Raw genomic sequence first — 21249 nt, 5'->3', positions numbered from 1 at the left:
GAGGCTATCTGATCTCAAGTCCGATTGATAAGCTTTTCGTATAATACCTCAAACAAAGGTTGGATGGAGCCTCCGTGAGAGCCGAGCGGGTGAGCGATGGACTCACAAAAAAGGGGGTCAGGCCAAGGATCGAAACAATGGAACACGCCTTGGCAATGTCATCCGGCGCTAATGGTGAGAATGTCTCCGGTAGTTTGTCATCAAAACAAGAGGACGGATGAACTATTCAAGGGAGAGAGGGGCACCCCGGGAGTTGTCGTCATGTTAAGGGCAACGCGAAGCTCCGGCAGCGGCAACCGGGTGCCCCGCACTCGCTCGGCTGAACCAACGGCCGATCCACCCTTGCCCCGCAAAGGGGTATCACGGGTTCCCCGGCCTGGTATGTTGCGTCTCCGGAGGGAGAATGGTTATGACTATGCGGTTGGCCGTAGATCTCTTTTCCAACCAGAGCCGAGCTGGAGGCTACGTCTTGTCACTACTGTGTAGTGTGTACCTACCCCTTACCCCTGAAACCCCTTACCAGGAACGGCGAGTAAACACAAACAGAACCCCCGTAATGGCACGCTACTTGCACCGATGCACCTCTAATATCCGTAGTAGTAGTAAACACAGGGGAGTTGCTTCGCCTACCCCATTCAACAAGCAAAGAGATCCATCGTCCCCGTCCAGGCCCCCTTTGCCCTCTCCTCCCAGTACCCGTCCTTCCCGCCCTTCAACCGCCAGACCTCCTCCCCGTCCTGCGCCGACTCGGCCTGCACGAACCACCTGGGCTTATACTCCTCGCCATTCTCTTCCATGGCCTTCCGCCTCTCCCGTTGCGCCTCCTCGAGCTTGACCTTCCACTCCTCCGCCTCGTCCAGCTGCCCCTTCTCCGCCAGCCGCTGGTCCGGCCGCAGCCTGCAGTCCGTTGGCGGCAGTTTCCCCTCCTCCAACGCCGTGATCTCATTGAGGCCCGCCGCAAACGTGGTCAGCCCGTACGTGGTTGTCGGGTTGTCCACCAGGCTCCCCACCTTCCAGATCTCCTGCCCGCCCGGCACGGCCTTGAGGGCGCCGGTCCATGTGCCGTTCATCGACACGCCGGACTGCGTACCGTCGGGGCCCAGCACATCGACCTGCACCTCCTCGCCCCGGCCGCCGAACACGCCCTTGGAGCGGAACTCCACGGCCGCCTTGGCGCCGGTGCTGTCGTTGCACACGTGCATGGTGCCCACGGGCTCGACGTACTTCTCGCCCATGACGACGTTGCGCAGGAACACAGTGGCCGTGTTCCAGCTGTAGAACTCGTCGCTGCCGTCGGGCAGCCTCAGGCTGACCCGCACGCGGCCGTCGGTCGTCAGCTCGGCGCTCTTGCCCCAGAATTTCTGCGTCGGCGCGGGTGACTGCGCAAACGACCAGTGTGCGCTGTCCGCCTGCATGGCTAACCGCACGGGGCGGTGCGAGACCTTCTCGACCAGCAACCGGAACCCGCCGGGGACTTCAGCCTCCGACCGGATGAGCTCAAAGGTCTCGCCGAGTAGGGGGTTGAACGGCTTTCGAATGGCGCGTTCCTTGGCGCGGCCGTTGCTGAATTGGGAGATGGCGAAAGCCGCGACACGGAGAAGGCGTTGCTGCGGCTGGCTCTGCTGGGCGGCTGCATCTAGGAGCTGCGCGTACTCGAGCTGCTCGGAGATACGCTGGAGGAAGGAGATGGGTTCGTTCGCCGACACGGGCATGGAGATGGTGCTAAGGTCCTTGCCTACGTTTTTGCGGACGAAGGCGATCAGGCTTGGCGGTGCTTGCTTCGCCGGAGGGATGGTCTTGCGCCGTTTGATGACATCGGTAACGGGGAGTGGTGTTAGGGACTTTGGCTTGGTCGGGAACAAACTCCCGACGCCGTCCCCTGTGTACAGTGTTTCCCCGTCCGCAACCGATGATCCTGACGACGACTCATGGATCGATACCTCCTCGGCGTCCGAACCTGCTGCATCCTCTTCGCTGTGGCGGTTGATCAACATCACCTGGTTCTGCGACTGGTCCATTTCGCCAACTTCGGCATCGAAAAACTCCTCGACGGTGGATGCGGTGGATTCGATGCTCGTCCTCGACGCAGCCAGCGGTTGCGCCGGGACCCGCCTTCGCTTGCTGGTGTTCAGGAGAGCTGAAAACTCAACAACCACCGAATCCAGATCTTTGAGCAGCGCCGCGCAATTGTCGTATGTATCTCGGTCCTCCTGCGGCGCCCCCTGGGACTTGGCGCCGTTCGCAGCTGACGCGGCGACGGCAGGTGCCGGGACCGCGAGAGAGGCATTGGCAGCAACCTGGATGGATTGCGGTGTCAGCGGCGACGAGGAACCGCTCGCCTTGCGCTTCCAGAACGTCCGCCTGTCAGGCTGGGAGGCAAAGTAGCCATCCGAGTCTTCCGGCACTGTCGGAGTGCTCGGTGAGAGGTAGGTCCCAGGGTTGCTGGTCGGCCGCTTCTCGGCCCCCATGTCCTTGACCAAGCGGCGAAGGGCGTCTCTGGTGCCGACGATCCTGCTGACCAGGGACTCTACATGTTCCCAGTCCCTGTCCTCCTCGTGTTGAGCATTGCGGGCAGTCACCGCGGGCTGCGAAGCCGGCGCCTGGTCCCGCGTCTCCGGCGCCAGTTCGTCCACGGCGCTCTCTAACCCCCTGGCAATCTTGCTAGCCCGTTCCAGTGCCCGGGCCCAGTCCGTAAATTCCTTCGCATTTGATGCTTTCAAATGCCAAACTTCTGCCCCGGAGTCGATGGTGATTTCACGCCGCCTCTCGTCCGCGGCAACAGCGGCTAGACTCAAAGGGATGGCGCCCCTCAAAGCCGAAGAATTGCGATTGTGGTAATACGAGAGCGTGCAAGTCGTGTAATCGAGCGAGAAGAAACGCCTGGCATACCCTTGTCCCTTCTTACGCCTCCTCTTCAGCAAAACGCCAACATGATAGGAACTCGACGCCCCGTTGTCGCTCCCACCGGCAGCCGACAGCGTTGACAATGCGCGCCCTCGCTGTGTAACCTGATTGGGTAGACTGTCGGCGGATTCCGAGGTCACGGCGCCCAGCCGCGGGCTGTTGGTCGACTTCCCTAGGCTAGATCTGCTGGCAGCGGCGGCTGGACCGGCCTGAAGGTTCGGGAGATGTCGCGCCGTCTGAGGGGGGGCGCCCGTCGGGTAGGTTAGGAGGACAAAGGTGGCTGTCTTGGACGTCTGCTTAGAAAAGGTGTTGTCGAAGACAAGGCCGAACATGCCACCCTGTGTCACGTCGTAGGTCCCAACCGACACCTTGTCGGCTTCGCATTTCCCATGCCATTTTATCGGTATGAAGCCTTTCTTTGCGAGCTGGTCTTGTGCGGTGCTGACATCCCTCTTGGCGAAAAGACCCGTCTTCTCGGCGACTCCGTCTGTGTGCTGTTCGAGGCCGCCGAGGTCGTCAAAATGCGAGGTAAGGTTCGTCGCGCCTGTCCCGGGGTGTTTAACAATGGCGAAGTTACTGGGCAAGCAACGTCAGTGCCTAGCTCAGGACGCCGTGGTCCAGGACCGGAGGGAGAGGTCAAGTTACATCGACTTCTTGTGCGGCTGTACGCTCCAGGATATGGTGTGACCGGCGTCGACCTTGACCCATCTCACGATGTAGGCCTGTGATGAGGGGCAGAAACCACCCTATTAGCGATTGCAGGGACATGGCAACGAGCATATGAAGGACGAGCAAGGGTTGGGAAAAAGGAGACGATCGGGCCGTGGGGTCAGCTGGCACGACCATTGAGATGCGCTACACACCTTGCTGTGGATTTCCAACTGTTCGATGCCAGCCATAATGTCCGAGTACTGTGTGCGCCTGTGGGTTCCGGCACATCAAGCAGAACCGTTGACTCGGTTTCGGTAGTGGGTAGTGTTGCGATGTCTCAAATTTTATTGCATCGGGCAGCGGGGTGATGGCAGAGTTCCGGTTGCTGTCTCCACTAGTCGACGTTCGAACACACAAGATGAGACGAACCTTTGCAGGAGCCGCGTGAGGAGTGCGGCGGCGCGTGGCTGTTCTAATGGTGTTCAGATCGGGTTCAACGGCAAACCCGGGATGCGGCCAGTCAGGGATGATGACCGCCAGTGGGGGCTCTTCCCAACCTCTTCCCGCCGGCAATCCTATTCTTTTTTTACGACCCGTCTCCGACTATGCCTCTCTTGGTAAGGGGCTTGCGAGGGGGGTTAGCGGGTCACCCTATGAACAAAAGAGGGTGAACTCTTAAGTGTAGCTGCCGACAAGCTCTTCGCAAAGAAAGCCATTAGGAAGCCCAAAGTCTACTTTTATTTTCCTCAATTTATTTAATCTAATTTCCTTTTCTCAGTCTCATTTTTCCTTGTTTCTCTTTTATTTTTCTCTCCCTCTTTTCTTAACTTCTTGCTCTCTTGTCGAGTTCGGCTTTTTTTGGCCACAGAGGTGCGGGCCTGACAGGGGGTCAACTTTGTCATTGCCAGCCCTACCAGAGGGCGTCCTCCCGGATGACAATCTCGAAAAAAAATGTCGAACTCGAGGCTTGTATCCTTCGGATCGTAAACGAGTGGTTTGACCGCTAAAAGCACACAAGGCAGAAACGCTGATTATTGAGGTATTATTCCCTCAAGCTGACGAGGCGTATTTCTCGCAATGCCATAAAACCAGGCAGCAATGCAATCCGAGTAAATGGTACGAATCCTGTACGTCAGCCTTCAGAAAAGCCCTGCCTGGGCACGCAAAATATTGGGTCATCAAAGAACACTGCAGCTCCGAGGACGGTTTGGTCACGCGGTTTCAGGCGTTAATCCGCTGATTGATTGTATCGTTACATGAATTTTATCGCCCCCAGATCATCGCATTGTCACTCTCCTTCATCCTACAACTTTATGCCCGATCCCTCATTACCCGCTAGTTAACCCGAGGCTGGCCCGCTCTCCCGTCCAGCAGTAGTGTAGTGCTCCAAGAAATCATGTTCCACGGCCGCAATTAATGACCCCTCGGCCCGCCGCCGGCCTGCATCTTCAGCATCTCGCTCTGGTACCGCAGCTTGAAGCCGTTGCAGAGCGCCCGCATGTCCGGGTACTGGCTCTTCATCAACTCGTACGCATGGGGGATGACTCGGATCATCCATCCAATGACTTTGGAGCTGCGAGATGCCTTGAAGCAAATGAAGAAATACCCCGGGTGCCTCGTATCCAAGCAGAACGCGTAGGTAGACCGGTTCGGGTTCGCATCGATGTAGGTGGTCAACCATTTCTCTGTAAACACGGTTAGACCCTGCCGCAAGCCCAGTGATGAGGGGGCAAAACTTACCGAGATCAGCACGAGATCCCTTTTGGAACTTTTCGTGCTGCATGAGCTCCTCCACCTTCTTCGCCATCGCCTTGACGTGGTCCACAATCAACTCATCCAAGTCGGTGTACGTGTACTTGCTTCCAACCCGGAGGACCTTGCCCACAGAGAACTCATTGTCCTTCTGCAGCTCCAGCACGTCGATATGCTGATAAACACCATCGGCGACCTTCCACGTAATCGCGAGATGGTCGTTCCCCTTGGAAGACGGCCGGATGACCACCTCCCCGGCCGGCATGCCACCCAGGTACTCCTCAGCCTGCGTGCTGTTGAACGGCCTGAATAGGGGGTGCTTGATGACTCTTTGGGTGCGGCCCGTGGCCTTGTCTTTCTCCCGCAGCTCTTCCCTGTCCTCATCTTCCTGTTTGAAGTCCCACTGCCCACGACCGTAGTCGTAATGCCTCCGGTATGGCCGCCGTAGCTCCTCTTCCCTCATAGAAAGCTTGCAGACAAAGTCTTTCCGGTTGACTTCGGTCAGCTTGGCTTGGGCAGTTTGGCCGACTTGCAACATGTCCTTGATTGAATGGCGGTATGACACCTCGTGGGATTCGATCCTCCCTTCGATTCCGCAGTCCAATTTGACGATGGCAAAGTCATCCTTGACGATCCGGACATTCACCGGGACGATCATCTGGTCGCAAAGCGAGTCTCTCGTCTCGCCTGTGAACATGGTGAAGATCTGGTCCACGCCTGGCACGGTGAAGTTCTTCCGAAGTTCTTCGAAAGGACCCATCAGCTCGGCTCGGATCGCTTCCAGCGTTGCCCGCTTGCGCTGTTGGTATTCGCGTTCCAGTTGCACCGCGTACTCCTCGAGAATGAGCTCATTGACCTTCTCCTGCTCGTCGTCCTTAAACAGCTTGCGAACGATGGCGCCAGGCCCATTCTCGTCCGTCTCGGCCTTGACGTCCTCCTCGTCCAGGCCCAACGCATCCGCAGCGACCTTGCGGGCCAGGTCGTAATCTTCGGGGTGGATACGCGTGTTGTCAAGGGGGTCCGAGTCGGGATTGGTGCTGTCATGCTCGATGTACAGAAAACTGGCACAGTTATTCCACACTCGAGGGCCGAGAACCGGGATCTTGTGCCGCTCCGGGTCACCGACCAGCTCATCACGGGAGGCAACCACACCGCCGTTCGCGTTGATCCCCTTTATTAGCAGCTGCGCCTTGCGTGGCCCAAGACCGGCGACGTAAGGCAAAAGATTGGCTGTGTAGGGATCTCCCATTGCCTCGTTGATATCCACGCCGCAAAGGTTGACAATATCCACCATGGCTGTCTCAAGGTGCTTGTACAGCTTCTCTTGTGGGAGATACTGTTGGTATGGGTGGATCAGCAGCGATGAGACGTCCTTGCCCAGTGCTGCATATTCCTTCATAGGGTTCTGCATGTATCGAGCCAGCGCAATGCAATATCGTGTGAGGGGGTTTAAGGTGGGGTGTTCGGCAACGGCACGGGGGCTGTCCTTGTACAGCCGCGCCACCTCGTCGTTAACGATGACCACCTCAAGCAAGTCGCTGCGGTACTCATTGGTGTCTGGATCATCATATTCGGGGCCCATCAGCCCTTTTTCGCTGATAATCCCTTCGACGTCCTTTATCAGTCGGTGGGTGTCTGCCGAGAAGCCGGATACACCCACGACATCGGGATTTCTTCGCCGAATCAGCTCGGCGAAAAGGTCTCTCTGGGCTTCATCCCTCGCCAGATTGACAAATTTGCCATGCTCAAGAACTCTGCCGTCTTCTTCGACCCATGTCCACGAGATAGGGTCGCGGTTGGGGTCGCCCATGCCGTTCGACAAGGTAAGCACGCGTGGCGTGGTGCCTAGGACCATCCCCTTCGGTTTGAGCGGTGCCTGGTCGAGCCGTTTGAAGTACTCTTCGCGACATGTCTTGAGAAGCTCTTCTTGGCAGGCCGTCCGAAGTGAATCCTTCACCCCCTTTGCGATCACTTTCTCGAGTTTCAGAAAAGCAATATCCAGCACCTTTTGTCGCTCCGAATTCCACGCATCGGCCAGGTCACTGAAGTTGTCTGACGCGAATTCATTGTAGAGCTGTCGCCGGAATTCGCGGTCATTCTCCAGGGTGAGGTTGACCTCAACGAGTCCATCGTCCTCTGCTTTCATCATTTTGAGGAAGATCTCGGGCCGGACAGCCAAGTCCCTGATGGTGTGGCCCACAAGGTACTTGATTTCGTAATAGGGATGCGCCTCGTCGATCTTCCGAAGACCCTTCTCCGTCCGACGGCAGCTCACGGAACCCATGAGGTAGTATTGGATCCGGAAATGCTTGCGCATCCGAGGACTAACAAAGAGTTCCTCGGCGTACATCTGGCGGGCAGCATTGATCACTTGCTCGCCAGTCGGGAAGTCGTCGTCCGCCAACTGATCGGCAAGGTCGACGGGCAGCCTAGCGTCGTCGTCTGACGACACCTTTTTCCCTTCACGGAGGGCGTTCTGCGCCAAGCTATCGGGCGATATCCCGAGCGCTCCGACAAAGTTATAGGCCTGTGATCGCCGAATACGCTCGAATAAAGCTGTCTTTGCACCCGGTCGCTTCATCTCCTTCGATGCACCGTTACCCATGGCAGCAATGTCTTTCAGCTGGGCTGAGTACTGAAAATTGAGATAATCCTGCAAATCTTGCAGCTCTTCCAGCGTCGCAGCCTGGTGGATCATCTCTTCGAGCACGTCGTCCCGGATATTCGCTTCTTTCAGGTTGTCAACGGACCGCTCGAGGGCGTTCCTCTTCTCAACCAGCGACCGGAATTTGATATCGAGTTCCAAAATGCGCCACAGGTCATCCTGGGTCAGGAGCTTCTCGGCATCGACGGTATACTCGGGGGCATCGGGATGGTCGCGGTTGTCTTGGTTCCTAACCTTCTTGGCATGGATGAGGTAATCTCTGCGGTGTTGGAAGACATAGGGAACCTCGACGCCGTCGATAATAAAGAACTCAAGGACTTTGCCAATAGCCTTGTTGAAGGGCCCATGAAGGTCGCCAGGAAGTTGCTTCTTGGGCCACATCAAATTCGTAATCCAACGTGCCTCCTCTTTGAAGTATTCGGCTGATGTTTGTTGCTCCTTGAAGGGTTTGCGATCAAGCTGGAACCGCTCAGGCTCGTCCACGACGCGGATTTGGTTGTCCTCATCGGTAAGAAGCTTCTCCTTGAGCTGCGAGGGTTCAAAAACGTCTTTCAACTCAATTGTCTGTTCCTCGCGCTCCCGATCATCCTCGTCTTCTTCCAGATCCAAAGCCCAGGCGTAATCGTCACCATTGCCGAAAATGGCCTCCATGTCGTCAAGGGCGTCCTTGTCGAGGCCAGTTGCGTCAACTGCAAGGCCCTTTTCTCTAGGACGAGCAACTTCCATGTCCTCCTGGCGCTGAATTCGTTCCTCGTCATCTTCTGGATAATCGTCTTCGATAAAATCATCGAACTCGTCGACGTGCGCGCGGTGGCTAGGGCGACCGTAGGCTCGCTCGTCGGCCACCTCCTCGTCATCGTCCGAAAATATCCCTGCGAGGTCTGGGCGCTCGTTGCCACGTTCCTCATCGCGGTGGCCCCGTTTGAGACGCTTGAACTTGGTCTATGCGATGGTGAGTCCACGAATCAGTCCGCAAGCATGCGTCAGTCTTGACGTACCTGGGCCTGGGTTTTCCGTTCCCACTCTGGATTAGCTTCACCGATGAGGTCAAGGTCTTCCTCGTCGAGTTGCTCCTCTTCCTCACGCTCAACGCGGCGGCGCTTCTTCTTCTTTCGGCGCTCGCGCTCTTCTGAATTATCTGCCTCCTCTTCCTCATCTTCATCGACGATAAAACCTTCTCGGATCTGTAAACGAATACGATTAGGATGACTTCGTTAACAAAAAGCACGAACAAAGGACCGTACCCTTCTAGCTTCCTCCTCGTCTTCATCGTCTTCGTCTTCCTCGCTCGAATCATCTAGCATATTATCCCGTGCTCTCGTTCGGGACTCGCCGGCCTCCTCATCAAATGACTCATCATCCTCTTCGTCATTGAGCTCCGCCTCCCCATCAATCAAGTCGCGCATCGAGGTACTCATTGTGTCGACTTGAGTCGAGTCGCGCTCGGGTCTGGTTCGTTTGCCGGGATTAATCGTCGGGGATAGCAATCGATTTTCGAGGTGCTCGCTGACTTGTTGATGAAAGGGGAACCAAGTCGGGCGCGGAATGGAGGAATTTGATCAAAGAACCGATGAATTTAAAGAATTAAAGAAAAGAGCGGAAGGCTGAATGGTTCAAGGTTGGAAATTTTGGGGCGCCGAGCGACCAGCTTCGAGAGCAAGTCGCGTTCAGCCTCGCCCCCTTGAACACCGCAACGCTCACTCGGTGATCCGTGCGTCAACCCCACTCTATCAAACCCGTTGAATGGGTGAAGGGAGTTAATGCTTCAGCTTCTACCAGCATACTCGGTGATGGCACGAAAAGAATAGACATGTGACCACATATTTTTTATCAAACCGCTTTATCTCGATAGGTCGGGATGGAGTTCAAAGTACATACTTGTATCGTGCAGAAGTACAGATATCTTACCCAAGTGAGGGAAGGTAGAACGGGCTCCTAATGCCTTGCATTTTATGTTTGATGGGCATGATTCCAATTCCAAACCCTCAATATGTACCAATGGTCTCTTCATATCATACAGTTACATGTAGGCCCGCGTTGAATGTATCTGGGAAAGTGGGAATCTGTCAAGTAGGAATCCAGGTTGGTTGGTTATCACAGTGCCTGGTCCATCGGCCGCGAGGGGTAGTGTTGGCCGCCCTGAAAAGCATGGACCAACAGGCGGGATCATCCAGCCGCCACCATCGACAACCCCATCACTCGTTGACCCCACATTGACTGACCATCGGGGGCAGCCCAGCCAGGACCCTTCCCACCCGTCCCCCCTAAAAGTCCAGAGCGCTGCTTTTCTGCAACCTCATTTTGTTATCGAGCACTCTGCAACCCTTTGTGCATTTTTTCAAAGGTTATTCTTCTTCTTTGGTCTCTCGTGAGCATAGGTTTTGTGTTTCGTGGCTACAATACTCCATCGTCCGATCTTGGAAACCCCTCGAGTCGCTGCTTGCCGAGATCGACCGCCGCCGCCCTGCACGCCCGAGCTACGTGTAATAGAGAAAGAAGAGCAAACAAAAACCACCATTTTTTACGCAGTACAGTACCTGCGACTGTATGTAACCTTCGACTAGCCCGGTGGGATATCAACGAACTTTACTTAGGGCATACCGAAAGGGGCTCTCTTCTTGGCGTTGTCCCTTCAAACACTCCCCGCCCCCTGGCGGCTTTTCTCAACCCGCCCAAAGTCGCCCGCCCAAGAGCCCAAACCCCCGGCGCTACCGCCCTCGCCGAACCATCATCTTTCGGGGGATGCGACCGGTACAAGCATATTAAACAGCTTCGCAGAAGAGGCATAGGTAGCAAGCAGGACCTCCATCTCGACACCCACCCGACGGCCTAACCCCTCCGACTGCGGATCCGACACTGCACAACCGCCCACCATGGCTGACGCCTTCGCACCGCGCTCCATGAAGCGCAAGAACGTCAAGGGTCTCGCTCTTAAAGCGCCCGCCCCGAAACCCCCCCCGACAGCCGAGAATGCCTCGCGCCCCGCGAATGGCAAGGGCGACGATAACGCCGCGCAGCTGGAAATCGGGATCGAGTTCAACTTGGATCTGAAGCCCGACGACCTCGAAATCATCAAGGACCTCGGCGCTGGTAATGGCGGGACGGTCAGCAAAGTCAAGCATATTCCCACAAACACAGTTATGGCGAGAAAGGTTGGTCTTGACGGCCCCCTGCCTGGTTGGATATGTCGCCGACTTGTCTAACGAGAAGCTAGATTATCCACGTCGAGGCGAAGAAGGAAATGCGCAAGCGCATCGTTCGAGAGTTGCAAATCATGCACGGCTGCCATTCCGACTACATCGTCACCTTCTACGGCGCATTTCTCAACGAGAACAATGACGTGATTATGTGCATGGAGTATATGGATGTTGGGTGAGTCGCATCTCCCCGTGCATAAGGTTGACTGGCACAACACTAAAGAGTCTGAAACAGATCCCTCGATCGTATCTCAAGAGTCTTTGGGCCGGTTCGGGTGGATGTTCTGGGCAAGATCGCTGAGGCAACGCTGGGTGGTCTCACCTACCTCTACTCAAAACACCACATCATGCACCGTGACATCAAGCCGTCTAATATTCTCGTCAACTCTCGGGGTTCTATCAAACTCTGCGACTTTGGAGTCTCCGGTGAGCTTATCAACTCTGTTGCCGACACGTTCGTGGGCACATCCACGTACATGGCCCCTGAAAGAATTCAGGGCGAGAGATACACGGTGAAGTCGGACGTGTGGAGCTTCGGTCTGAGCATCATGGAGTTGGCAATCGGCAAATTCCCATTCGCAGCGAGCGAGCAATTATCGGATGCAGAAAGTGCACCCGCCGGTATTCTCGATCTGCTCCAGCAGATCGTTCATGAGCCGGCGCCCCAACTGCCCAAGAGCGATGCTTTCCCTCAGATTCTTGAGGACATGATCCAGAGGTGTCTTTACAAGGAACCCGAGCGGCGGCCAACGCCACAAGATCTTTTTGTATGTTATCAGCCTTGCTCACCTGTCGATACAAGAGTTACTAACCATTTAATCTCAGGACCGAGACCTGTTCGTACAGGCTGCCAAGAGGACCCCCGTTAACCTGAGAGAATGGGCCTGCGGCTTGATGGACCGAGACAACCGCAAATCTCACCTAGCGCCCCAGCTCTCACCGGCCACCCAAGATCTCCTGCGTGCAAGTGACTCGCCAACATTTGCACAGCAGACACCGACTTCGTGTAAGTTTCTCAGTTCAGGGGTTAGTGTTGCACATAGCCTAACTGAGCTTGTAGCGTACCGAAACGACCCGCGCCAAGCGGCCGACCACGCCAATTTGGCCGCTCAAGTCGATCGTCTGTACATTCGGGAATGGGATCAGGAATAAGTATGTTGGGGGTGTATCTTGAAACGGGTTGTGAGGAGACACCCGACGTTTGTTCCTCGGCGCTGGCATTGCGGTTCCCTACTGCCCTCTTCATTTAAGGGATCGCCTCATGTTCAATATTCCAGCATATACCGGCGTCAGCTTGCCCGTTGTTTTTCTTCTTTTCTCTCATCTCTCTCGATGTGGTCTTTCTGGCCAAGGAATATTGGTTACGTTTCCGTCCGAGAAGGGGTAAAGTGGCCGGCATGGTGTGACAATCAAGCGAGCGAGGCTGCAGGTCAGCGAGCGTTATGCAAGCCTTTGGGTTGGTTTCCCTTGTTCTAGCTAGTCAGGGCAAGGCATTTGTACCCATCGTGCGGGTATATATTCTAGTTACGCTCGACGAATTCGGACCACGTTCTGGTTATGGTACACACATGTGCGTTGCTTGTGGCTCGCTCCCCCACCGTCAAAGCGACCCATTTTCGAGAACATCGATCAGCTCGTCTAACCGCGAGATCACCAAATCCGTGTGCTCATGATCAGCCAGGTGACGGTTGACATCGTTCACTAGTAAAACGGTCGTGGCCCCTGCCCTGCGGCCCGCCGTCATGTCGTCAATGCTGTCGCCTACCATGATCAGCCCACTCGCATCGGCAACCGCCTCCCCTATCTGCGTCTGCAACAGGTCCACACCGTCGCTCTCTCCCCCCTGGCGGCTGCTCTCCTCCGCCGACCGGCGCTGCTCCTCCTCCTCGGCATTAGCGGGCACCCCGGCCTCGCCCGTGCTGCTGCGCAACAGACCCCAACTCCGCGCGATGTGGAGGATCCCCGCCGGGTCGGGCTTGGGCGGCCGGAAGTCCCGCGTCACGATGGGTGCGAACACGCTGCCGGCTAGGAACTTGTTTAGCAGGTTGTTAACCGGCGTGTCGAAGTTGCGCGTGCAGATCCCCTTGCGCACGCCCCGCTCGTCGAGGTACGCCATAAGTTCGGTCAGTCCCGGCTGGGCGACTTGCTGCAGCATGGCGCTCCGCTCGATGTCGCGGATGAGCTCCATTGCGTGGTGCTGTTGTTCCGGCGAGGGGAGGTTGTAGACATGCTCGAGGATGTCTTGCGACTTGTTGATGCCGAGGGCGTTGCGCATCTCGGCGAACATATAGGTTTGGGGCTCGCTAGCTGCGTTAGCACGAGGTCTTAAGGAATGATATCGGTGTTCAAGTTGAAATAGACAACTCCCATTTAGGGTGATAGTCGCCCCTCATGTCTCGTGTCTCGCCCAAACTCAATACCAACTCTAACTATTCCAGCCTGGGACTGCACCAGTGAACGCCAATAAGACTCACCATAATGTACCGTCAACATCAAAGACGATGCCCTCCAGTTTTCGGACTCGGGATGGGCCTGCAGTGAAAGGCTGCCTAAGAGGAGCAAACCTCGAAGTTGTTGAAGCAGACTGCATCATAGACCAGAACCTGCGCATGGGCGAATCGTTGATAATTTGTAAGATAAATAAATATATCAGGAGCGTAAAAGGAATGTAGTAATATATTGCGCTCCCAATACCGGGTCTTCGAATTCACAGCATCTGCCTGTAGGTCCACCTTTCCGCTCTCGATCAACTTCTGGAAACTCTCTCGAAGCAGCCCCGCCTTTCCATTGCCATCTCAAGCCCCGCGATCTCGGTTCTCTGCTTGGCTGCCGCGCTCTCCCGCTAGGGCGACGTCCTGGGCGGCGGGTCCCGGCACCTTGCCGCAGTTTGCAACGGTACATGCGTTTTTGCAGGGGCCTCCCCAGGGATCACCTTCGGTGGATCCTGACAACAAGCTCCCGTCCCGTCGCAACCTTGGAAGGAAGCGGTGCCATTAGGTACCATTTTTAGAGGTTGTTTTGGGCGAAGTGACTTGAACCAACCAACAAAGAACGAAGCCCTGACTTGATTCTCTGAGCAACCCTCCGGGTCGCCGAGTCCTCTGCTTCTTCGCATCCGCCCTGGATCATTGAACAACAAAGCCTGGAATTTCGAACTCTCATGCGCCACGGAAGATGAGATCGACATCTTCGCGGAGATGAGCTCTTCCTCTCCAACCCCCGGCCAATGGCCGCCGCAACGGCCTTCCAAAAGAAGCGTGAGTTAAACCTCGCTGAACTCGCAACACGCCCGCACCTTTACAGGTCTTCACGCTGCGGTGCTTGAAGCTGCCCTCAATGGCCGCAAGTCTGACAGGAAATCCCAGAAACTGCGCAATGGCTCTGTCATTATCCCCTCCACTGGCGAACGGTCACACCGCAGTTTTACCCTCCGGCCTTCTAGCTTGTTCTCATCAAGGCAGGCCGATGCTTCCGAGTCGCCCGAGATCGAGCCTCGTTTTTCACGGCAGTCCATCTCATACCGAGCACATGCGACGGCACATAGCGTCCGCGAAGGAGGCGCCCGGTTCCTCCGCTGGTTGAACACTCCTGTTGGTCATGGGATAATAAAGTGCACACTCGCATACACGTTGGGCAGCTTGGCCACTTTCTGGTCGCCGCTCTCCAACTTCTTAGGCAGACCAGACGGGAAACATGTCGTGGCTACCTTGACCGTCTACTTCCATCCTGCGAGGTCTATGGGATCCATGATCGAGGCGGTCCTGATCGCAATCGTGGCCGTTGCATACGCGGAACTAGTCTCCATTCTATCCATGTGCACATCGATACTTTTTGGTAGCGTTTTGGGAATGGTCACCCTTGCCCATGGCCTGGTTTTAGCCGTCTTCATAGGGGGCGGCTTTGGCTTCATCGGATGGGTCAAGCAGAGGATGAACAACCCGCTCGTCAATGTCGGCAGCACCCTTGCTTCGCTCGCTATCATCGGCGTTGTTACCAAAGAGACAGCTGTCCTCACGAGCGTCTTCTCGAACCAAAAGATTGTCCAAATTCTCAAGATGCTCCTGATGGGCATCACGATCACCACGGTTGTCAACGTTACGGTGTGGAGAGCGTCCGCCGTATCGGCTCTACGTCAGTCAATGACCAAGGGATCGATCTCGCTCGGCGGCATGCTGTCGCTGATCACCCGTGGGTTTCTCAGTGGGTCCGAAGACGACGTGCTCTCACCTGAATTTGCTGCGGCCTCCTCTGCGTACTCGTCTGTCTATCCACAAATGACCAAGAATCTCCGCGAGGCCAAGTTTGAGCGTTACTTTTTGGGACGTGAGAGAGTCTACCAACTCGATAGGGCGGTGGTGAGGTCGATGGAGACCCTGGCCCAGTCCATTGGCGGGTTGCGAAGCGCCGCGAACTCTCAATTTGCTCTCCTCAAGGAGCCTATGGCTCCGTTATCGCGTGTCGGGTCTCCGGTCGGTCGCGTTACCTCTCCCCTCTTCTCGCCGAACCTCCATCGGACGATAGCTAGCACTATGAGAAACGGGAGGGAAAGGTTGCCCTTGCTATCCGCCATCGACGAGGCATCCGATGAGAGCCGTGAGGAGGAGGGTGGTTATTTTGCCCCGAGACGCCAGTCCGATGCCACCGCTGCAAGCCTGCCTCCCTTCAGACACGCGTCAGAGATCTTTGCACTTTTTATTGAGTTGCTCGGGCCCTCGATGAAGTCATTGGCCTATACCTTGTCTGAGGTTCTCCAAGATCCTCCATTCGGAGCAGCCCCCGACTATAAAATCACCATCAACGACCATTTTCGTGACAGCCTTGCCGATGCTCTGTCCCTCTTCAACGAAGCCAGGGCGCATGCCCTTCAAGAACTGTACAAGACCCTTGAACTAGACCGTACTCGGTCCGAGGCTATCCAGGCCGACTTTGAAGAGGTTGCGGCCGCTTGCGGTCATTTTAGTTTCAGCCTACAAACGTTTGGCGAGGAGATGCAAAAGTACTTGGACGTACTAGATGATCTAAAGCTTGCCGACGAACACAGCAAACGTAGTTGGCACTGGCTCAAGTGGTGGAGGAACGGCCGCCAGCCCGGCCAGAAAGCCTTGGCCCTGCCGTACGACAACGAAGAGCGAGAACCCTTTATCAAACCGATCAAGAAGACCGCGATGCCCAGAGGCGTAGAGCCGTTACTCAGGCGGAGAGACACGTTCAGCTGGGAAGCCGCCCCGGAGACCAAGAAAAGTAAAGTCGTCGCAACATTATCTCAAAGGGTTCTTAAGGCGGCAAGGAGGCTAGCCAGAGATGACCGTGAGATACCACCCGCCATTCATTCTTTGCTGTTTATTAAACGCTAACTTAAGACTAGTTCGGTTTGGCTTGAAAGTCGGCGTCGGAGCAGCCCTTTGGGCCTCGCTCGCATTCATCCCACAGACCAGGGAAACGTACCGGCACTGGAGAGGCGAATGGGGCCTTCTTTCGTTTATGATTGTCTGTTCCATGACTGTAGGAGCCGCCAACACGACCGGCTGGGCAAGGTTCTTGGGGACCCTCATCGGCATTACAACCGCGGGCCTGAACTGGGAGGTATCGCAACAAAATCCCCTCGCCCTCATTCCGCTCGGGTCGCTAGTGGCATTTTGGAGTTTTTATGTTATTATTGCGCGAGGGAACGCCCCAATGGGGAGAATCACGCTACTGGCCTACAACGTGTCGACGCTGTACGCCTACAGTCTCTCTCAAAAGGTCGACGATGACGATGACGACGAGGGTGGGGTGGACCCTATTATCAAGGAAATTCTGCTTCATCGATTCACAGCGGTAACGGTTGGGATTATTTGGGGGTTGATCGTATGCCGTCTGATTTGGCCCATCTCCGCACGCAAGAAATTCAAGGAGGGCCTCAGCATGCTGTACCTCCAGATGGGCCTTATCTGGAAGCGTGGGCCGCTGGCCATCCTGCTCCGCAGCGACTGCACCCGCTCCTATCTCCGCACCGGCGAGCAGGCGGCCCTCCAAAAGTACGCCGCGCGCCTCGACAGCCTCCGCTGCAGCGCCGCCCGCGAGTTTGAGCTCCGCGGCCCGTTTCCCTCGGAACAAAACCGGCTGCTCATGGGCTGCGCCCAACGCCTGCTCGACGCCTTCTACGCCATGTCGCTCGTCACGCAACGCAAGGGCAATTTGACCGAGGGCGAGCGCGCCCTGCTGCTGTATACCGCCGACGAGCGGGCCATGTTGTGCGATCGCATCTGCCACGTCTTCCAGGTGTTGGCCTCGTCGCTTATGCTCGAGTATCCGCTCACGGACGCCATCCCCAGCGTGACGCGGATGCGGGATCGGCTGCTGGGGAAGATCTTTCAGTTCCGGAAGGATCATCAACAGGATGCTGGCGAGGGCGGTAGTAACAATGACGCTACGACGAACTATGTGGGCCTTGGGCGTTTGGGACATCTGAATGTGCAAGAACATGACTACGCGCTCCTTTATGCTTATGCTTTGGTCACGGGCCAGGTGGCGGAGGAGTTAAAGGTGGTTGCCAAGGAGATCGAGGGTTTGTTTGGCGTTCTGGATGACGAGACCCTGCTACTGCAGTGATCTTATCTTTGGTCTGGGGAGTATGGGTTTGGTTTATCTGGTAGATTGGGGGCTTGGGACGGTTTGAGCTTAGCGGATAATACTCATCCGTTGTTTTCTCATTTCTTTACAGGTTCCTAACCGTTATGGCTGAAAGGTGAGAAGGGGCCGGATGGCCGCTTCACAGATGATACGAGTCTGGATTGGTGGCTAGGTACTGGTTAAGTTGCACATGTAGGATGATGATATAAAGGGGTATCTGGAAGGAGGAAAGGGGCGCATATGGATGTTGGACTTCATGTATTGGCTTATCTCGAACTGGGGCATACATATAACTCACAACCTGAATGTAAGCTCTTATCTCTTGGTTGCTAATTCTAGGGTTTTGTCTCACATTTCTTTCGATATGATTTTATTCATCTCTTAACCGCAAAGACAGCTTAACAAAGAGAGCTACCCTAACCCTGAATCGCCAAACTCGGTGGGTCCGCTCTATAATCCTGGTCGGACTTTGCTTGGCACGCGTCCTTGAAGTTGTTCCCGTCGCTGAGAAAGTTCACTCGACAAAGATCACTCGACACACGAATCGAAAACCATCATGGCTAGCAGGCGCGACTTCCTGAGCCAGCCGGCCCCCGAAAACTACGTGGCCGGCCTCGGCCGTGGTGCTACGGGGTTCACGACTCGATCAGATCTCGGTCCTGCGCGCGAAGGACCCAGTGAGGATCAAATCAAGGCTGCTGTCGCAAAGCGGTCCGCTCAGTTGGGTCTGACGGAGGCGAAAGACGACGACAAAGACGATGATGAGCGATACCAGGACCCCGACAACGAGGTTGGGCTCTTCGCCGGTGGCATCTACGAAAAGGACGACGAAGAGGCTGATCGGATATGGAAAGAAGTCGACGATAAGATGGCGAAACGCCGCCAGAAACAACGGTTAGTAACCCCTTTTCCGTTATTGTCTTGTTCCCCGCCATCTCTTGGTTCCGTCTTCCCCATCCCATACCCCCAGCGCCCCCAGCGTCAAGCATGTAGTTTATCGTCCGCATAGATGAGCAGAGTGCCGACCGATAATCGCACAGGGACATACGAGAGAACGCCGAACGCGAAGAATACGAGCTTCAAAACCCAAAGATTCAACAGCAGTTTGCCGGGCTTAAGAGGGCGCTAGAGACGGTGACGGACGAAGAATGGGCGAGCCTCCCGGACCCGAAAGACCTCACTGGCCGCACCAAGCGAGCCCGGCAAGAGAGGATGCAACGTTTCTACGCCGTACCCGACAGCGTCCTTGCCGCGTCCAGAGATCAGGGGCAGTTTGGAACCACTGTCGCTGATGACGGCGGGGCGGCCACCGAGGGGAACAAGGATGGTACCGTGACCGACTTTGCGAAGATTGGCGCCGCCCGCGACAAGGTGCTCAGGGCCCGTTTGGAACAGCAGTCACAGAGCAGCGGGATCGCAACGGCAGGAGGGGCGACGAGTATAGATCCGAAAGGCTACCTGACCTCCTTGTCGAACATCCAAGGGGCCGAGCAAAGCATTGGAGATATCGAGCAGTTTAGGAAGATGTTGAAGTCAGCCGTGGACTCGAACCCCAAACAGGCGGCCAGCTGGATCGCCGCCGCTCGCCTGGAAATCGCGGCCGGGAAACCTGGTGCCGCTCGTGGCCTGGTCGCGAAGGGGTGTCAGCACTGCCCCAAAAGCGAGGATATTTGGCTCGAAAATATACATCTCAACGACAACCGCAGCGCCAAGGTCATCGCTGCGCAAGCAATCCAGGCGAATCCGCATTCGGTGAAGCTATGGGTGGAGGCAATGAAACTCGAGAACGATTCAAGGTCACGAAAGAAGGTCATCCGGCGAGCGTTGGATCACAACCAGGAGTCTGAGGCGCTGTGGAAAGAAGCGGTAAATCTGGAAGAGGACCACGCAGATGCGCGGATGTTGTTAGCCAAAGCCACAGAACTTATCCCCGAGTCTCTCGACCTATGGCTGGCGCTAGCGCGTCTCGAGACACCAGAGAATGCCCGGAAGGTGCTCAACAAGGCGGTCAAGAAGCTTCCCAGTTCGCACGAACTGTGGATAGCTGCCGCACGTCTAGAAGAGCAGATCGGAGAGGGCGCTAGGAGGCCCGTCATGAAGAACGCCGTCAAGTTCCTCGCCAAGCAAAACGCCATGCCGAAGCGTGAGGAATGGATTGCGGAAGCCGAGAAGTGCGAAGACGAAGGCGCCGTGGTTACATGCAGCAACATCGTCGAGGAAACACTGGGATGGGGCTTGGATGAGGATGACGACCGCAAGGAGATATGGATGGAGGACGCCAAGGCTAGCATTGGCCGAGACAAGTTTGCGACAGCCCGCGCAATTTATGCCTACGCGCTGCGAGTGTTCCCCAACAGCAGGAGCCTCTACCTGGCCGCGGTGGAACTCGAGCGGAACCATGGCACTAAAGACGATCTGTGGCGAGCTCTCGAAAAGGCCGTGGAGGCCTGCCCCCATGTCGAGGTCTTCTGGCTCATGCTGGCTAAGGAGAAGTCTGGTGAGCTTAACGAGGCGCGCCGGGTGTTGGCCCGGGCGTTCAAGCAAAACCCGGATAACGAAGATATTTGGCTGGCCGCGGTCAAGCTGGAAGCCGACAACGGATTCATCGACCAGGCGCGGGATCTCCTCAAGACGGCTCGACAAAACGCCCCTACCGACCGGGTCTGGATGCGCAGCGTGGCCTTCGAGAGGCAACTGGGTGCTAACGAAGCGGCACTGGACCTCGTTCAGGATGCACTCCAGCTCTTCCCCGCCGCACCGAAATTATGGATGATGAAGGGACAGATCTACGACGACCTCGGGAAGCTCCCACAAGCCAGGGAAGCGTACAGCACCGGCGTACGCGCAGTGCCGTCCTCGGTACCGTTGTGGCTCCTCTACTCCCGCCTCGAGGAGCGCTCCGGTAACGTGGTCAAGGCGCGCAGCGTCCTCGATCGCGCGCGGCAAGCGGTGCCCAAATCCCCCGAGCTCTGGACCGAGCTAATCCGGGTGGAACGGCGGGCGGGCAACGCCAACCAAGCCAAGAGCCTCATGGCGAGCGCGCTCCAGCAGATGCCCAAGAGCGGGCTGCTGTGGGCCGAGCGCATCCTGCACCTCGAGGCGCGCACGCAGCGCAAGACGCTCATCACCGAGGCCATCAAGAAGGTCGAGGACGACCCGGTGTTGCAGGTGACGGCGGCACGCATCCTGTGGGCGGAGCGCAAGCTCGACCGCGCGCAGAACTGGTTCGAGCGCGCGCTGCTGCTGGACCGGCACGTCGGCGACACCTGGGCGTGGTACTACAAGTTCCTGTTGCAGCACGGCACCGACGAGAAGAGGGCCGACCTGGTGGCCAAGTGCGTGCTGAACGACCCGCGCCACGGCGAGCATTGGCAGGCGGTCGCGAAGGATCCCAAGAATGCGGGCAAGGGGACCGAGGAGATTCTGAGGCTTGTTGCCGCGTCGTTGAGTTAGGGAAACGGATAGTAT

General features: G+C 56.4%; 6 protein-coding genes across 6 annotated transcripts; 3 read left to right on the top strand and 3 right to left on the bottom strand.

Annotated features, from left to right (window-relative positions):
• Nucleotides 1-245: 245 nt before the first annotated feature.
• F5144DRAFT_553924 (Oxysterol-binding protein-domain-containing protein) lies at nt 246-4163 on the bottom strand. Its single transcript, XM_066787827.1, has 3 exons — nt 3768-4163; nt 3550-3626; nt 246-3480 (listed from the first exon to the last, which is right to left on the bottom strand). Exons 1-3 carry the CDS (start codon nt 3801-3803, stop codon nt 636-638), a joined length of 2958 nt encoding a protein of 985 aa, XP_066648013.1. The 5' UTR covers nt 3804-4163; the 3' UTR covers nt 246-635.
• A 596-nt stretch (nt 4164-4759) lies between these two features.
• On the bottom strand, nt 4760-9729 carry F5144DRAFT_501114 (SH2 domain-containing protein). The gene is made up of 4 exons (XM_066786388.1): nt 9217-9729; nt 8971-9156; nt 5296-8914; nt 4760-5240 (listed from the first exon to the last, which is right to left on the bottom strand). Exons 1-4 carry the CDS (start codon nt 9388-9390, stop codon nt 4969-4971), a joined length of 4251 nt encoding a protein of 1416 aa, XP_066648012.1. The 5' UTR covers nt 9391-9729; the 3' UTR covers nt 4760-4968.
• A 963-nt stretch (nt 9730-10692) lies between these two features.
• F5144DRAFT_19286 (kinase-like domain-containing protein) lies at nt 10693-12545 on the top strand. The gene is made up of 4 exons (XM_066782834.1): nt 10693-11124; nt 11187-11344; nt 11405-11936; nt 11995-12545. Exons 1-4 carry the CDS (start codon nt 10846-10848, stop codon nt 12319-12321), a joined length of 1296 nt encoding a protein of 431 aa, XP_066648011.1. The 5' UTR covers nt 10693-10845; the 3' UTR covers nt 12322-12545.
• A 105-nt stretch (nt 12546-12650) lies between these two features.
• F5144DRAFT_553902 (HAD-like domain-containing protein) lies at nt 12651-13972 on the bottom strand. The gene is made up of 2 exons (XM_066787826.1): nt 13644-13972; nt 12651-13472 (listed from the first exon to the last, which is right to left on the bottom strand). The coding sequence occupies exons 1-2, from the start codon at nt 13778-13780 to the stop codon at nt 12770-12772; spliced, it is 840 nt and encodes a 279-aa protein (XP_066648010.1). The 5' UTR covers nt 13781-13972; the 3' UTR covers nt 12651-12769.
• Nucleotides 13971-18190, top strand: F5144DRAFT_553901 (Fusaric acid resistance protein-like-domain-containing protein). Its single transcript, XM_066787825.1, has 3 exons — nt 13971-14426; nt 14535-16476; nt 16535-18190. The coding sequence occupies exons 1-3, from the start codon at nt 14367-14369 to the stop codon at nt 17758-17760; spliced, it is 3228 nt and encodes a 1075-aa protein (XP_066648009.1). The 5' UTR covers nt 13971-14366; the 3' UTR covers nt 17761-18190.
• A 147-nt stretch (nt 18191-18337) lies between these two features.
• F5144DRAFT_597254 (PRP1 splicing factor, N-terminal-domain-containing protein) lies at nt 18338-21234 on the top strand (the record flags this gene model as incomplete). The annotated part of the gene is made up of 2 exons (XM_066790858.1): nt 18338-18675; nt 18822-21234. The coding sequence occupies 2 exons, from the start codon at nt 18338-18340 to the stop codon at nt 21232-21234; spliced, it is 2751 nt and encodes a 916-aa protein (XP_066648008.1).
• Nucleotides 21235-21249: the final 15 nt, after the last annotated feature.

This window comes from Chaetomium tenue (assembly GCF_020726465.1).
Source record: "Chaetomium tenue strain MPI-SDFR-AT-0079 chromosome Unknown F5144scaffold_1, whole genome shotgun sequence".
Lineage (NCBI taxonomy): Eukaryota > Fungi > Ascomycota > Sordariomycetes > Sordariales > Chaetomiaceae > Chaetomium > Chaetomium tenue.
The sequence above is the reverse complement of the archived record's forward strand: the minus strand, read 5'-3'. Positions and strand labels throughout refer to the sequence as shown.

Bases quoted from the DNA above. Each gene is read 5' to 3' on its own strand.
- F5144DRAFT_553924 (XM_066787827.1), bottom strand. From the start codon at position 3,803: ATGGCTGGCATCGAACAGTTGGAAATCCACAGCAAG. The intron at 3,627-3,767 runs GTGTGTAGCGCA...CCCTCATCACAG, and splicing joins AGTTGGAAATCCACAGCAAG to GCCTACATCGTGAGATGGGT. The intron at 3,481-3,549 runs GTAACTTGACCT...TTGCTTGCCCAG, and splicing joins CAGCCGCACAAGAAGTCGAT to TAACTTCGCCATTGTTAAAC.
- F5144DRAFT_501114 (XM_066786388.1), bottom strand. From the start codon at position 9,390: ATGAGTACCTCGATGCGCGACTTGATTGATGGGGAGGCGGAGCTCAAT. The intron at 9,157-9,216 runs GTACGGTCCTTT...ATTCGTTTACAG, and splicing joins ACGAGGAGGAAGCTAGAAGG to ATCCGAGAAGGTTTTATCGT. The intron at 8,915-8,970 runs GTACGTCAAGAC...ACCATCGCATAG, and splicing joins AACGGAAAACCCAGGCCCAG to ACCAAGTTCAAGCGTCTCAA.
- F5144DRAFT_19286 (XM_066782834.1), top strand. From the start codon at position 10,846: ATGGCTGACGCCTTCGCACCGCGCTCCATGAAGCGCAAGAACGTCAAG. The intron at 11,125-11,186 runs GTTGGTCTTGAC...ACGAGAAGCTAG, and splicing joins ACACAGTTATGGCGAGAAAG to ATTATCCACGTCGAGGCGAA. The intron at 11,345-11,404 runs GTGAGTCGCATC...AGTCTGAAACAG, and splicing joins ATGGAGTATATGGATGTTGG to ATCCCTCGATCGTATCTCAA.
- F5144DRAFT_553902 (XM_066787826.1), bottom strand. From the start codon at position 13,780: ATGCGCAGGTTCTGGTCTATGATGCAGTCTGCTTCAACAACTTCGAGG. The intron at 13,473-13,643 runs GTGAGTCTTATT...TAACGCAGCTAG, and splicing joins GATGTTGACGGTACATTATG to CGAGCCCCAAACCTATATGT.
- F5144DRAFT_553901 (XM_066787825.1), top strand. From the start codon at position 14,367: ATGAGCTCTTCCTCTCCAACCCCCGGCCAATGGCCGCCGCAACGGCCT. The intron at 14,427-14,534 runs GTGAGTTAAACC...AGGAAATCCCAG, and splicing joins AACGGCCTTCCAAAAGAAGC to AAACTGCGCAATGGCTCTGT. The intron at 16,477-16,534 runs GTGAGATACCAC...ACTTAAGACTAG, and splicing joins GAGGCTAGCCAGAGATGACC to TTCGGTTTGGCTTGAAAGTC.